Genomic DNA, 17148 nt, shown 5'->3' with positions numbered 1-17148 from the left:
AACTATTCTTCTTTTTATTAATATAAAAAAAACCTCCAAAACATTTGCTTTTTTAAATATTTTGTGGAATCTGTAATATTTTCACCTTTATACGAATAGATGGTTCAAATCAGCAACATTTATTTATTTAGTAAATGTCTTTACTGTCATTTTTTATCAGTTTAATGCGTTGGAAATAAATCCTTCTGACTGCAAACTTTTAAACAGTAGTATACAAGTTTTTACAAGTTCGATATTTCATGCAAAATATAGATTTAATCGTGTATTCACATGCAAGTTGCAATTCAAACATGTTGCACATGGGAAATTAGCCTTTCTTATAAACTTTCTATAAAAAGATGTCAACACCAGGCATTATTATGTACCCTCAAACTCTTGTCTTCTCACTAATAGCTTGCTGACAGTTTGTTCCTGCATGTTGTTATAGAACTCTCCCTCATTGTCCAGACATGCTCGCACAGCGTGTCCTCCTCATTGTTCATGTTCTCCACAGAGTGTGGCACGCCATTAACCATCAGTGTGTACTCAGCCCATTAGAAGACAATGTGCTCTTCTGATATAGCTTTTAATAGGGTGAGACGCACTGATCTCAGTCAGTCAGGCACAGGATAGCCAAGCCCCTATTGTCTTGCATTCATGGGAAGTTGGCATTTCAACATCCAGTGTTTTTGTCCCCAGTGTCTTTTATCTAATAATCTCAGTCTCCACCCAGAGTTATTAGAGAATTGTACCTTCAGAGAGAATGACTGCATCTAGAATCCTTAATACTGAGTTGTTCACCTTTTCCATGTATTGTATCCATTTTTACTTTGTGGAAGGTCTCTAATTGTTAACAGTTTGTTATTATGAAATACGATGCATTTGCTTTGAAATTATATAAAAGATGATAAATTGTTTATTTACATGAACCTTTTTCTGTTTTTCTCTCTCTCTCTGTTTTTCTAGGGAAGTTTAGTGTTTGAGTAAATGAAGCTGAAGCCATTAGCTGGTCTATTGGTGGGACTTAAACCAAGTCTTTAGTCCAAGACTACACCTGCACCCAAGAGGACGTACAACTCAGTGACTCAGTATAAACAGGCAGAACCAGGGAGAAGCCATGATCATAATTCACTAATTTGATATTGAATACAATGTTAAAGGGTCATATATACAAAGACGTTCATTTTGTATAATACCTGACTGACAAAAAGAGACTTCAGTCAAGTTTTATTTAACGATGCACCAGTCAGGGCTTTTGCAGAGTAAAAGGGACATTGTATCTAATGTTTAACCTCTACTCCATGCATTACTGCTCTGTGGAGGTCTGTTTTCACAAAAAGTATGAATATAAAAATAAGCACTCTTAATTCCAGAATATACCTGAATTGTCATTTAATTTGACCTTTGAGTCCTAAGGGCTTTTTTTGCAATGCTAGATGATGTAGCTCCTGAAACACCTAAAATAGACTTACTTTTTTAGGTTGTAGGAATTTACTGAATCACACTTGATATGAAAAAAACAACAACTGTGGACTACTTTTTCTTCAAACGCCACAATAATCAACTTGCATGCAATTGTTTTTATTTTCAGTGTTCTGTAAATATGGTATTTATTGAACCTGCTTTGTTTTGTAGAAAATATCCTTATTGTTGATGCCTTTTGATTGTTATGTTTCTTTTCGCTATTTGAATGGTTAGCACTGTCTCAGATTTGTCGATTGACATCAAAATAAGGGCTGAATCCATGTCCTATGCCTGGATTTGATCGGTTTACATATGTAGCTTCAATATTTACAGGTTACAAATTTGCACAGTGCTTCTAAACATAAAACAGAAACTGCAAACGTCCAATTAAAATGCTTCAGATGCCAAATCCACTGGCAAAATGTGTCTATTTTGTTTATTTTCCAAACAGAATTAATGATATCTGTTGTTAATGAGAACGTATTCCAAAAATTGACATCAGAACAAATAAAGGGCTGAGAGTGACTTTGTTTATATCCTTTCAAGCAAATCTAAACGCCCCCTGTCTCACCTCAGTCATGTTTAATTCATAATATGTGCATATTTTTCAAATTGTAATCTTTTCAAACAACTTGGAGTGCAGTGATGAAAGACTCCACAATCATGCTGGTGAGCTGTTGAGCTGTCAAATATAAAATATTCCAGTCATCCACAAGGTGGCAGCAAATATCTATTTTTTTTTTACTTCATGACTTTAATCTTTGACTTCATGTTGTTTGTAGAGCTGATGGAGAGATCATCATATCAGCTATTTTTAGTAACTAGTAACTAACTATTTTTACATAATTATTTTGATGTAAATCCAAATATGACTGACATGTAAAATCCTCTTAAACACTTAGTATAATATTTAGAATTACTGTATGTCAGTTACGGCAATTAGCTTTCTGTAGAGTCTGCTTTCACATCTTTATAACCTAATCTATCTAAACTGCAGTAATACTTGTCAGTTCTCTCTTTGTTGGCAGACGGTTCCTAGTAGAGTCTTGAGTGTTTGTTACCCCAGAGTTTTATTGCTCATTGCAGGAGCTGAGTCTGCACTGTGGCTAAAAAGCATGCTGTGAGCAACGCCTGTAAATACACCACCAACACTCTGATGATAAAGCAACTGGGGCCACCTTCACTAATTATTACCAGGTCTAACACAAATGTCTCTGTCCACAAGGTAGGCCATGCAACCAAAAGATCATCTATACATTACTGATAAAAATAACCAATGACCCTGCTGAAAAGGTATAAAAATAGTCCCAAAATTTCTATCCTTTTGCTGGTTATATGCTGGTCTTTTATTGTTTTATGCTGCTGGCAAAGCACCAGTATAAACCAGCAAAGACCAGCTTAAACCAGCATCCCAGCTTCAAAACATACCTAACCACCTAATCAGCAGGGATTCCATGTATTTTTCCCCAATAACCATGTCCCCTTGTGGAATAGAAATCACTGTCACTCATTCAATTCATATTTGCTGTGTTAGGTCGTCTTTCAAACTTTGCATTTGGCTAGATGTGAAAAAAAAGGAAAAAGAAAAGTAGGTTATACAACTCGTCACTTGTTTATTTTTGTATCTCCCCTAGTATAAAAACATACCAAAAAATCTATTTAAGAAACGCAAAAAAGCTGGGAAATCTATTTCAACTCGAAACCTCCACTGGTATAAACTAATAAATATATAAAACCTATATAAAACTAATACAAAACTTTTAACAGTGTTGAAACCTTTACACAAAATCCCGACAAGGCAAAACCAGAAAGACATTCGGACTTTTGTCGCAGCAATTTGTGTTTCAGATCGTCATATTTGCTCGCAAAACTTGAGTTATCAACAAATATACTTTTAATTTCGCATCCCTGGTGGATTACGGGGTTGTGGACAAAGACAGTACCTCGTGGTGTGTTGTTCGTTGTGTGAAGGGGGAAGGCGGAGAGAGCGTTAATGCTGAAGGTGGGTCTGTGGAGCAGACTGCAGCTGATGTCGCTGGTCGACTAACAGCAAGTCTTTCTTCGCCATAGAAGTTTGTCAGGCGAACAAAGCGTTATAATTCGGCTTTCAACCCACCCTAGAGTAATAAACGCAAGAGGATAACGGACATGAACTTAGCTGTACCTTTGTGCGCTCGAGCGCTTTTCTTGGCTCAACGTGAGTATCTGATTTACCTGTATCCAAAGACAAAGCCGGTGTTGTTCTTTAAGTTTTATTGTGGCTCTGTTTCCAGTGACAGCTAATTATTAAGAATAGGCAAGAATAAGTAATTATCAAAGAAGGTCTAATATATTTAAACAGACTTCTAAAATGTTAAATTGGGCGTAAATGCTCACCAAAGCGTGCGTGTTTGTATATATGGTGTACAAGAAACATCTTCTCTCACCTGAGTGTATATCTTTGAATGTCTTTTGGGAGTTATTGTACACGTTCGAGAATATTCTCTGCTGTTTAAACGTTTTATAATGTCATGTAATGGTTTTTCAGTCTGTATTTTGCACTGTTGAGACCTAGACCCAAATGTCAAAACCATCTGGCGCAGATAACTTCAAACTCGTGTACAAGACTGATGACTTTGTTTTGAACTAACCCAAAGAAAAGTTTCTGCTCCCAACATACCGGTCTGCTCGATAGAGGCACCAAAATTAAACGCATAAAAGAAAAAGAAAAAGATTATATTTCTAGACATTCTGTGGAATAAAAAGACAGATGTGGGATGGATTTTTTTGTGGTGGCAAGTATGAGATGTTTGTCCAAGATGGCCTTGTTTTTTTCTTCTTGTTTAAGCGTCTGATCCAGTGATGGGTTACCAAGAGCTAAAGCTCATTTGCTCTTGCGCTGAAGACCAAATGAATCAAGAAATTTCCCCTTACTTAAGTGCATATTTAGAACCCAAGAGTGACTCAGGGTGATTCACTTAACAAGCAGCAAAAACATAAGGTTTTATTTAAAACAAATATTATTCAAATCTACTCGTCTTATCACAGGTTGAGTCAGTATTGTAAACTTATGATTAACCAGTTTTGGTCAGTTTTTTGGTCTTTTCTTCTCTCAATTAGAGCTTGATCTTGATGCTTCGCTGTAAACTGAACTTGAATTTTCCTCCATATTATCTTCTAAAGGGATGTTTGCGTCCATCTAGCATACTCCATACAGTGAATTACTGAAGTAAAATGTTCACTATACTTACTATATTCACTTAATTGACCCTTCATCTTAAATTAATTCACTAGATTAAGCCCAGTCTTAGACTATACGTAAATCTGACCTGTTTCAAACATCTCAGTGCCTTTGTTTGTCTTAAGATGCACAGCAGTGATGCTTTTTTCTAAGGCATGTGAATGAAAATTACCTAAAAGTCCTAAATGAACTATGGCTAAGCCCTGTCTAGGAAACTGGGCCTACACATTTTGTTGTAGTTTTTGTTTCGAGTGGAAAATCCCGTAAAAATTATGATTCTGCACACTCAGGACGTTTATGAGTCAATAAAAGTGGAAGTCTTACCTATAGTTTAACTCATGTAAACAAACATGACTGCAATGCTTTAAATACCCAGGCCTGACAAACAGCACTTCTATGAGTTTTCATCTGGGCTGAGACTAACAATGCTGGCTCAGTTCAGGTGTACAGCTTGCATTGAAATAATTTTTTCATCAGTTCTTTATTAAATTATATTCAGTTCACTTTGAAGCTTCCATGCTCCACGAATGTCATGAACATTCTTTAAAATATCTTCTTTTGTTTTTCACTTAATAAGAAAAGTCATAAAGGCATGTTGGGAAAATATGAGAAAGAGCTACAGATGCAGTTTTGTAGGTTTGCAGTCTCATGTGCAGGTGTAGCTTTGCCCTTAGCATGTTTGTGTGAATATGAGTGTTCATGTGTGAATGAAAAACAGATATGCGAGCAAACGGACAAGTCATGGCATTTCAAAGTGCTTCCTCAGCAGATTCCAAACCCCCTGACCATCTCCCTACTCCTGCTCCGCAGCCTTTCGCTTTGATGTCTCTGGCTTCTAACATATCCTTATTACTGCCTTTATAATACCCTCTGGATTTTTTTCTCTCATTGACACAAAAGCATTATGACTTACAACAAACCTTAAAGACCAAACAAAGATGAAAGATGTGAAGTATTTACTGTGCAGTTTAAAAATATGATATTTTTTTTTTATTGTAAAAGGCTCTAAAAAGCATTATCAATGTCTAGACATTTACTGTTTCGGTGATTGAATTATCTGAATGGTAGTCACAGCTGTTAAAGACAGACAGCTGTGCAAAGTAACAAAAAAAAACCCCACACTGCTCTGAATTTTCCTGAAATGCTAGGTGTGTTTCACATGGTTGTGAAACATAAAATGTCTTGTCCATCCAAAAGTCTGTCTGTTTGTTTTTTGTACTGCATTTATTGAAATATGTAGGTTGTGAGAATAGAATAAAAAAAAAAAAGTAAGAGTGTAAGTAAATGATGACCATTTTTATTTTATGAACTTTATGACTAAGGGAGTGGTTGGATTGTTTTAGACCCTCTTAATGTGAGAGGATCTGGGACAGTCCAACCATTCCTTAGTCATAAAGTTCATAAAATAAAAGCAGTCATCATGTTGTTCCAAACCTGTGTAAATGCATATGATATAAACATTCTCTCACAAACAAGTGCAAACTCAAGTTTTAGCATTTTCTTTTTTTGCTGAACTATGCCTTTAAGGTTGATTCAATTGAGAATAATATGGGCTTAGGTAATATATACTTAAATGTTTATATTCTATGTCTAAAGTTTACCAGTGGTTTCAAAGGAGGGTTTTATTAGCCAGGAGTGTTTTGATTCTTCTTGAAGATGTGTGAAGAGGTGTTTATTCCTAAGGTTACAGTCTCATACAAACATTCAGAAATAGTCCTTCCAGACATAAGGGCTGCAAAATATTGGTGCTGCTTATTTTCCCAAAATGTTTGCTGACACAGAAATGTTACACAAACAGGGAAATTTACATGGCTGGCCATTACCGCATTTCTCAATCTCTTTTACTGTGTTCTTTTACTCGTAATATACCTATAGTATATACTGTTTAATTGTGCTCAGAAGGCCATTGAGCGTAGTTTACCATCAAAAACCCAGCCTGTCAGATTAACAGTGCTGCTAAAGAGACGATTTTTCAGAGCTAATCGTTAATCAGCAATTTCTGAAAACGCAGTGATAATTCCCACATCTCTAGTCTTAAACCTAGTGAGAAAACATGATGTGGCGTATGTTATTAATTTTAACTAGTTTTTCTGTTTGCTTATTTTACAGTTCTGGCTTTGTTCTTCTTCAGCCCTGGTAAGCATATTACTTGCATCTTAAAACTATAAAATGTTAATCAAATGTGTATTACAAATCAAAAGAATTATACAACAATATACACTATGGTTTAGGGCCAGTATGGTTTAAAAGAATATATCAAAGTGACTGAATTAAAAGTGATTGTAATAGTAATTGTAATAATGTAACTGCAATTTTATTACTGTATTTTTAATCCAATAAATGGATATTAGCGAAAGACTTAAAAAAACATTCAGTTAACTTACTGACCCTGAACTTTTGAACAGTAGTGTATCTGTGGCTGCAGGACTGAGAATGCTATAATTACTAAAAACACTAGTTTACTGGTGCTACGGCAGCATATGGTTTATAACAATTGCACTGCTCCATTTACTTTGGGTAATCACATGTGATAGTGCTTTTCGTGATTGGGCCTAATCTTTGTCCGGGAAATCGGCCCTTTTGTGTGTTTCAGCGCGAGGCCAAAGTGATGGCAGTGGTGTGGTGGTGGCCATGTACAATATCAGCGCTTCCCAGGGATCTCAGGCAGTACTGCAATGTCATAGTCAGCGCATGGTGTGGACCCAAGACCGCTTAAAGGACCGCCAAAGGGTAGTGCACTGGGATTTACTTCGTCCTGGCCCAGACTACGCAATGGAGCGTGTTATAGACATGTTTTCTGCAGGAGACCAGCGCATCTACAACGGCTACAACCAGGGCCGTATTAACATGCCCAAGACTGCTTTTAAGGACGGCAACTTCTCATTGGTAATCAAAGGTGAGCTACTTTTTGGCATTACAAAGGTAATCCCCTGAAACTCCATAGAATCTTAGCAAAGCCCTGATGTTACTTTTCTAGATACATTAATACATTGTGTCTGGGTTCGTACAGATGTTGCAATGAGTGACAAAGGAGTCTACTCCTGTAACCTGCATCATCATTACTGCCACCTGTATGAGTCTATCAAAGTTCAGCTCAATGTCACCAAATCAGGTTGGTAAATTCACTTCATATTTCAGAGGAGGTTTTCGTCTGGCTTTTTTTGGCATTTAACCTGCACCTTGTTCATTCTGTGCAAGTTCATGCCAAATAAGGAGCTGGCTGCCGATTAAAGAATGGAAAGAATGTGAAGACCATTTGAAATGAAAATTTTGCACTCTTCTGTTCATTTCCAGTAACCTAATTAAAGTTAATACTGTGCTTTAACAGTATTACTGTAATACTGTAAATTTAAAATTACTTTATTTTAGTGTATTTTAAAATATAATTTATTTCTGTGATGGCAAAGCTGAAATGTTCTGTCAATTTTCTATTGTCCCATGATCTTTCATTCGTTCATTGTAATTATGTGCTCAAGTAATATTTCTTATTATTGTCAGGGTTGAAAATAGTTATACTGCTTTATATATTTGTAGGAATTATGATATGTTTTCTCTATTCAATAGAAAGTTCAAAAGAATATATAATATATATTTTATATAATTTATATACCGTATATACTATAACTGATGACATGGAATTTGGATTATGTAATCAGATTTAAAAAATAAACTACTTGTACTTGTAGTGTATATTATATTGTGCTCCAATTATAGTTGGATTACATGATTACATATTATTCACACAATGGATGTAAATTATTCATGATGGAAGGTCTAAAAATTAAAAAAAAAACTGTCAGCTGAACTCCTTAAAATAATAAAAAAAATACTTTAAAAATCTCTGAGGAAGTTAACAACACAGTTACATGTTTAGTGTTTAGTCTAATGTCGATTAATGGTCACATTGATATAAAGGTAAACAAGTAGTATATTCAAATTTTCAGTGTTTAAGGGTTTATATAATTTTTATTGTCTATTTTAAAGATTTAATTTTAACAACTCACAAACCTGCTGCAGTTCTTACATTAACCCCAGTTTGGCAAACTATGTAAAGTTTTATGCATTTTATGATATTGCTATAAAAAGGAATATGTTTTCCTTTGCTTTTGTAATCTACCCATCTCTGATTAAATATGCATACTTATATATCCATGTTGCTGTGGTTTTCTCTCAGCGCGTAAGGAGAGGCGGTTTTGGGACGGTCAGAAGGCAGTGTTTGTGGTTCTGGTGGGCAGCACGGTGGTTCTCCCTTGTTTTAACCGCCGGCCTATCTGGACAGAGGGCAATAGTCAGGAGGACCAACAACAAGTGGTGCACTGGGACCGCCAACCTCCAGGGGTTCGACACGACCGTGCCGACAGGCTCATCGACTTGTACGCTTCTGGTGAGAGGCGTCACTATGGACCACTGTTTGTTCAGCAAAAGATGAATATTTCTGCCACAGCGTTCTCGCAGGGAGATTTCTCTCTGATCATCTCAGACATCCAGCCTCTAGATCAGGGGCTATACTCTTGTCATCTTCACCATCACTATTGCGGTCTGCATGAGAGACGCATCTTCCAGCTTACCGTAACGCCTCCAATCCCTCAGATCCCTCAGGAACCCACAGATGAACCCCAGTATCTTCCCAATGAAGACCCAAGTAAGAGAAACACCCACAATAACAGTAAAGTAAAATAAAAATGTTAACACCTTAGTATATTGATCACTATTAGGTAGTTGCTTATTAACATGCCTATTGATATATTGGCTGTTTATTAGTAATTATAAAGCACAAACTGCATCACCATATTCTGCACTGCTAATCATACCAATACCTAAACTTAATAAGCAGAAAATTGGGAGTTTATTGAGGGAAAAGTTGTAGTTAATGGCGAGAATTGGACCTTAAAGTAAAGTGTAACCATAAAAAGATATGGATATCATTATGAGAGTCAAAAGATCAATCATGACAAGCATGAATTCAGTCTTCAAGTTAATTTATTCATTTTTCTTTATTTAAGCTTTTTACTTTCACTTCAAAAAACACTTTCAAAGGTTTTTTTTTTTTAATTACCTCAATTTATCACAGAATATTTGCTGTTGTCAGGAGTTCTTGTTTGTTGCTTTGGCTAGTTATGACTTGTTTGCACCACAGAATCCAGTAAATATTTTTCTTCTGAATGTGAGTCTGCTGTTCACAATGTCAGTCTAAAATGGTTGTCAGTGGATTTGTTGCAAGTTGCGTCTGGATACATGCCAGTGTAGACCACTTGAACAGGTAGAAGTAAAATGTAGGAAAATAGAACATCTTCAGCATGTTCCTGAAGAAATGTGTTAAATGTTTATTTGGAACTCATAGCCCCAGTTCTCTTCATTTAATTTGCCTTTATTTATTTGTTAAAGTTATTGGTTTTGCTTATATTCATGAGAAAAATGCTTGATTTTCTCATGGGTTGTTGCTTTTTACTGTATACATTTGTTTTATAGAACAAAAAAAACACTCTTTTTATGTATTCAAAACTGAATTTGTGATGACTTAATAGTAAACAAATTTACTAAAAAGAAAGAAGAAAGAAAATATATTGGATGTAATCGCAAGGCACAAATTCAAACAAACAATCCTGACCTAAAACGGTCTGAGGTAAGTCTGCATATCTGGTTACCCTGCTGTCTGGGTTTCCACGGTCACGTTCATTAAAATGCGGCAGTCCTCCTTTAAAGCTTATTCTTCTTTTATTTCAAGCACACTTCTTTTTCTCTCCTTTTTTTAAACGTTTATTCCACCTCCGTTCTCTCTCCCACTGTCACAGCTCGCTTTCTCAGTTTGAATTCAGCTCTGGTTTGGATCATTTGATAGCCTTATGTTTTTCTTTGAGGTATTGCCAGGGAGACAGGAGGAAAGGAGTATAAGAAAGCGCTTTTTTATTTGCATAAGACAGGGAGGCATAGGCGATGTGAATTGGGAGATAAAAATATGGAAGGAAATATATAAGAGGCAGAGAGGGATTAATGCATACGTTTTAATGATTTTTTTTACAATGACAAAAGAGAAAAGGGGAAAGACGGGTGGGGATTTGGCAGAAAAGCCACTAATAAGAGAATGTGGGAAAGTCATTTTCTGTGGTTTAGCATTACTGCTTCTACTGGACCCTAGACTACACAAACCTCAGTGGAATCTTGTGGATAATCACAGACATTTGGACAAAAAAGGAAAGAGCTAAACACTTTTGGCACTGCTGAATTCATTATTAACAATAAAATATTTTTTATGGCCTCTTTTTTTGGTAAAAAACATTGGGCAATAGTGCCAATAGTCACTGCTTGTTTATACGTTGTGTTGTACAGTGTGTGTTTTTTGTTTTGATGTCATTTGTTTGTCTTGGCTCTCTTCCTTGACTTAAAGTTCTGTCATCATTAATCACCCTCATGTCATTTCAAACCCATATGGCTGTACTTCTTATGTGTAACACATCGAGTATGTGTTTAAAAAGTATATAAAAGCACATTAGAATATCGTAAAAATAGTCCTAACAACATGTGAACTATATATTCCAAGTTACGAAAGGTTAGCAAAATATGAATTATTCACTGAAAAACGTGTTGCTCGCATATTTGTTAGGTGAGTAGCTGTGACTGATCAGCTAATCATTGTTTTGAGTCATTTAATTGATTCTATTGATGATCCTTTTCTGGTTGATTCATTCACGAGCTTAAGTTCAAAAGACCTAGTTGCAGTGCTTCTATGACGAATGACTCAGAAGCAGAAGCAGTAGAAGAATAATGTGGTACTTTGATGACTAAAAGTTATTTTATGGGTAGACTGTTCCTTTAAAGCATCAAATTTCCCCTAACTTATATTGTACAGTGTGCAGACAGTTTACAAATGTCATACAAATTGGCAGTCCATCTATCCTGTAAACTTTCACTTGTTCTCTCTTAACTGCTGCATCCCTTTGTGATTTGACTATTTATCTGCCCATTTTTTCCTTTCTTGTTTTCTTTCATGATTTTTTTTTTCTCCTCCCTTGTGCATTCCATTTCCCTACTTCTGTTTCTTTAATTTTCTGTTGAGCTTTCATTGCCCATGTAGGTCTTTTCCTCATTTCTTATGCTGCATAGTTTTCTCTCTTTTTTGGCCACCCTCTCTTTTTTTACTCCCCGTCTCTCTTTTTGGACAGCGTCTTGTTTATCTGCAGGAAAAGGGAAGTTTGCTTCATCTGTAAAGCATCTGGCCAGCTGTAACTAGAGCTCAACATAAGACAGCAAGGAGGAGACTGTGTGGATTTAGGTCAACCCACCCTCAACATCCCCTCATTCCCCCTTCAACCTTCCCTCAACCCTTTCTTAAGCCGTCCAAAATGTGTCAGTCCTTTCCTCTGTCTTGTTTAAGCATGAAGAAAAAGACAACTGTCTGGATCCAGCACAGCCATTACATAAAATCACTTCCTTTTAGGACTTTTCATAATTCTGTTTATCCTCTATAGTTCAGCCGTTTTAGACCAGGTGGTTTTAATCAAGTGAATCACTCACAGTTTCCCGGGATCTGACATTTCAATAATGGTTCAAGATTTGCAAGGTTTAAGCATATTGATGTTTCCCTATGGTTTTAGAAGCGGGACGGTCCAAGACAAGTCCTGTTCTGGATTGTTTGGCCTATAAATGTTCAGCTTTCATCATGAGCCCAAACTCAACACCATCAAAAACATGGCTGTTGTTGAAGACATCTGTTCATGAACAAGCAGAAAATAAAGTTCTAAAGCTAAGAAAAAGACAATCTTTGCATAACAACCGTGATTCACTGTTAGAGAAATACTTTTGTAGTGAAGCCTGCGTTGTGGTTTACCAGAAAAATCCAGAAATTTATAGATTTTGAAATTATGTAGTTGCCATTTCAGTAAAAACGCATTTTATTAAAAGGCAAAACAGTACAATGCTGTGACCGAACACACTATGTTGTTCTTTACCATGGCTGTCGAATGCCAGTAACCAGCCATATCCGGCTTTTTGTTTTTTACGAGGATAGAAGATCCTTCAGCTGTTACTGATTATAGTAATCTACCCTACGATATTAGCTTGGGTTCCCCTCAGTGCTCTGGGTTCAGACATACACAATAAGGGGTTAAGATTGAGATTACAGGCCTGAAACCTTTTCACAGGTAACAATTACTTAATGGGTGTGTTTTTAAAACAGTAGTTTGCAATAGCTCCACTTCAGTACAATCAAATATACTTCAGTATATCTTTAGTTGGACCTTAACACTATTTTCTGCACTTAATTTAGTACATAATTAGCTGTTCTAATTTATTAGACTTTAAGTATATCAGTTTAGTATACTAAAAGTACTGCTGCAGGGTATTTATTTTAAGTACATTAACACGCAATGTATTTGTAGCATACTAAAAGTTAAATAAATATTTGAAATACATTTTAATATATTTATTTTCCAGTAGGGCAGCCATGGCTCTTTTGTAAGGTCCAAACATAATAGTCTCTGAGCGATTTTCCACATCTCATAATACTTCTTTTCTAGGAACTATGATATCATCCAGTATTTTGTCATCTACTGTCATCATTTTAGGCTGAGTGTCTTTATTATGTCTGTCTCATAGACGAAAAGGTACAAGTTTGGCTTATTTAATTTATAAAATTTTACTGTGGAAGCAAAATGACACTCAGTAAAATAAACCATATAGCACCTCCCCATTTCCCCCATCCTCCCTCCGTTTTCCACCACTCATCTTATTTAAATCCATGTTGCACTGCCAGGAAAAAAAAAAAGTGGATCTCATTCTAGCTGAAAAACACGTGGCAGTTTCCGGCACTTCTCACAGAATTCAGAATACAATTAAATAAACAAGTGCACAAAATGTGCTGCTTAAAACATTTACCACCACAAGACTCAGAATGCATTCAAGGTATACATTTATCAGTGTGTGTATTTTCTGAGAGTCAATCCCATGACCTTGGTGTTGCCAACACATCTGTTTAGTCCTAATTGTACAGATTTCTCCGTGCTGCTTGTTCAGTTGTCTTTAACTGAATGTGAAGGCCTTTATATGTTAATTCTTATTTTGTTGAAATATGCTTTTGTTATATTCTGTTTCTTAGTGTTTGGTGCATTACACATTATTTTTTATCCAGTATTTTATGTCATACTGATGTAATGTAAAAAATTTCATAAATAGCTCAGGAGCATAGATGATATTGGTGTCATTTCTCAGAGGGCATAAAATCAGATTCTGATTAAATCTGCAATATCTCTCCTTGAGGAATGCTGAAGTAAGCATTTGCACAGCAAATGATTCTGTGTTGCATATTTTTTTTTAAAGTAGCATAGGGCCCTCTGGTGGTTGATAATAATGGCAAATAAATATCAAGTTCAAGGCTAAACTTCTCAAAACATATCCTTTATCATCTTCTCTTTTAGACACCAGTATGGTGGAAGTGCCGCCACATGTAATCAACGTCATCTTGCCAGAGCAAAGGAGTCACTTCCAGCAGCAGCTGGGCTACATCTTGGCGACTCTTCTCTTACTGGCCCTTATTGTGCTGGCTGTTGTTCTCCTCACACGTCACCGGAAAAGACCAGGTTTTCTGTCATTTTATTGGTCCTTTCCATCTGCAGTTTATTGCTCTAAAAGTTATATATAAATTCTTATCTAATTTATATTGCAAATATCTTTGTTGCACTTCAGATGTGCCTTTTAGCCATGTAATTATGTTTACCATTTAGGCAATATATATATGTATGCTCAGATACTTTGTACTTGATTTCATTTTTTTTTTTTTTTTTAACATAGGCCAGGATTTTGATCCACGGAAAATTGAAAGTCCACCTCTGCCGACGGTTACCTATGTGTTAGTATACTTACTGATGCTACAAACACCATCTATGAACATTAGTTATGCTTAAAGCTTCAACTGTCAATGTGTTTCATATATGTAGGGGCCACACGTCATGTGTTAAGAAAGAATGTGAGGGACGTTTTCCAGAGGAGAGGTCAAGCAACCAAGAGGAGACAAAGCTGGGTGAGTTTATTTATATTTCTTGCACCAGCTGTAAAAAAAGATTTGGACAAATGCATATCTTTTTGTCTCTGTAGACTACAAGAACAATCTTCTGAAGGAAGCTGAAATGTCCAAACTTTGCTCCCAAAAAGCTATTGACCTGGACAGAGGTAGAATCATTGTTTGTCATTCTTTTTGCCATTTTTTCTAGTCTGAGAGAGGTTTACAAATCTAACGTGTGGCTCACTTCAAAGAATAAAGCCAGAGGTTCACTTAGACAACTATACATACCAGACTAGTTGATGGGTGCAGATAAACATTTATCAAATTGCACTAAATTGCTTTAAATTGTAAGATTAAAGACTTCAGTAAATAATCAGTTTCTTTTGAACTTTTGTTCTTCAATGAATCATGAAGAAAAAAATACAATTATTGTGGTTTCCACAAAAATATTAAATAGCACTGTGGCATTAAGAAATGTTTTTTACACAACAAATCAGCATATTATATTGATTTCAGTATCATGTGAAACTGGATAGAATATTTAACAATATTACTATTTTAGTATATTTAAACTAAAAAATCTGCCTTAGCTTTTTTATTCAAATAAATATAGTCCAAACTTGCAAACCAAAATTGCTCTGAAGTTTGATTATGTTTTCCAAAATGCACAATTTCTCTATTTTTATTTCTCTGCAGAAATGGAGAAGCCATCTTGGAAATAAGTGGTACCTTGCCACTGGCTGGTCCAGGGGCAGATTTGGAAACGGACAAAGAATCAATTGCAGAGAGGTGACAATATGGCAAGGAAATAAGTAAAACTGAAAGAAGGACAGAGTTGTATAGTTTTTTGTTGTCGTTTTAAATCCTGACTCGAGATCCTTCACATTTTTTGGTTCTTGTGACGCTTGCAGCAAGCACCACAGTCTCACCAGCAGCATTTTGGACAGCTGCTTTATCAGACTAATGGCAAACAACTGTTTCAGAGCACTAAAAGCAAAAACCTTAAAAATGCAAGTCTGCATTTTTACTGTTGATTTGGCCCAGTGCTCCCACATGCTTTATGAGCAAGAATAAAACACACCCAGAATTCTGTGTCCTAAGTGTCAGAATGTTTGTACTGGTGTGAGGTATGGGCTATGTGAAGATGAGGCCTGGCCGAGTCTGTAACATGAACACTTAGTTTAAAAGCTTTATGTGAGGAAGAACCTTCTTATTCTTGTTGGAATAAAAAAAAAACATTGCAATTTAGATGGTACAGTTTTAGGTGATTTTGAAATTAAAAGTATAATTGAAAATCCAGAGCTGTATTGCCACAAATATTGCTATTGCTACATCACAAAATACATTTTTCAGCTTTCTTCATATTTTTTTTATCTTCTCAGTAGGTTTAAGCTATGGTTTCAGAAGGGTACAATTCATACGCATTTTGATACCTGTACTGTGTTATATGAACAACATGATTATTAAAAGTTCTATTTTAATAATAATACTAGGTCAAGTATATTTAGCTCATTTTGTTGAACTGTCTGTGTGGTTATGTAAGGACATCATTCAGCCCAGAAAATCTTGGAGTTTTTATACTGGTTCGGCCAGAATATACATCAGTTTAGACAGAATATTTCAGCATATTACATCATGATATCTAAACCCATTTAAGCAGTATCTTTTTCTCATTTTGATATTCTATTCCCATTACTAATTGTATTAGCACAAAAAGCTACGGTTCCTTTAATTTGTACACTTTTTTCTGTCACGATCTTCTGTATCCTGTCATCTTTTTATGTTATTGTGCGTATGTTTAGTTACTCATGCTGCAAACCTTACTAACCGCCTTTGTCACAGTTTATTTGAATATTCTAGCTATTAATGTCTTCATCCAGGCTTGCGATTAAGTGTATAACTGCATCAAGGTACTTGTTAAACATGAAAATAATTGACAGATGCAAATATTTATTTTCTAGCTTGCTCAAATCAGTGTTATGCAATGTGTACCGCTTTATCTTTAACAGTTTATTATGGTGACGCTGAAGCAATGCTTTCGCTCATTATGGTAATTATATGACACTCAGCCACCCTTTTAATTTTCTTTAATGGCTCTGAAAAAGATTGTTAATATCATTGATTGAGCTTGCAAAGAGGAATTTGCTGGGTAGACTACAATGCTTTTGGTACATGATGCAACATAATAGATCATCCTGAAGCAGTTTTATTATTGATGATTTCATTTTCCAATTCACTACCGATGTTCTTTTATTCAAAGCAGAATAAAAAAAAACTCATTTTAACCTCTGGATTATCTTTCGAATGATGTAGGTGTTGATTTCTTCTGTTCTCCACAAATAGGCTGAAGTTCTAGTCGTGTAAAAGATTTATTATGCTCAAACAAAATCGAACAATACACCTCATCTTTGATACCAGAAATCATTAGTAAAGCCATTTGCTCTTTCATTACCACAGTTAAGAATATAAAAATAAAACATTAGAATTATTC

At 35.6% G+C, this 17148-nt stretch overlaps 2 protein-coding genes across 7 annotated transcripts in view; both read left to right on the top strand.

Moving 5' to 3' along the window:
* plekhg5a (pleckstrin homology domain containing, family G (with RhoGef domain) member 5a) overlaps positions 1-1865 on the top strand; it is a 34141-nt gene extending 32276 nt beyond the window's left edge. For all 6 annotated transcript variants that reach the window (XM_043252477.1, XM_043252476.1, XM_043252479.1 and 3 more), the window contains one exon: positions 946-1865. In XM_043252477.1, coding sequence (XP_043108412.1) covers positions 946-955 — 10 coding nt within the window. In that variant the 3' untranslated portion in view covers positions 956-1865. The remainder of the gene's footprint in view (positions 1-945) is intronic.
* A 1548-nt stretch (positions 1866-3413) lies between these two features.
* On the top strand, positions 3414-16942 carry mxra8a (matrix-remodelling associated 8a). The gene is made up of 10 exons (XM_043252388.1): positions 3414-3640; positions 6773-6799; positions 7257-7559; positions 7674-7775; positions 8838-9305; positions 14074-14235; positions 14447-14504; positions 14593-14675; positions 14750-14824; positions 15354-16942. The coding sequence occupies exons 1-10, from the start codon at positions 3592-3594 to the stop codon at positions 15377-15379; spliced, it is 1353 nt and encodes a 450-aa protein (XP_043108323.1). The 5' UTR covers positions 3414-3591; the 3' UTR covers positions 15380-16942.
* The last annotated feature ends 206 nt before the right edge of the window (positions 16943-17148 follow it).

This window comes from Puntigrus tetrazona, chromosome 11, assembly GCF_018831695.1.
Source record: "Puntigrus tetrazona isolate hp1 chromosome 11, ASM1883169v1, whole genome shotgun sequence".
Taxonomy (NCBI): domain Eukaryota; kingdom Metazoa; phylum Chordata; class Actinopteri; order Cypriniformes; family Cyprinidae; genus Puntigrus; species Puntigrus tetrazona.
The sequence above is the reverse complement of the archived record's forward strand: the minus strand, read 5'-3'. Positions and strand labels throughout refer to the sequence as shown.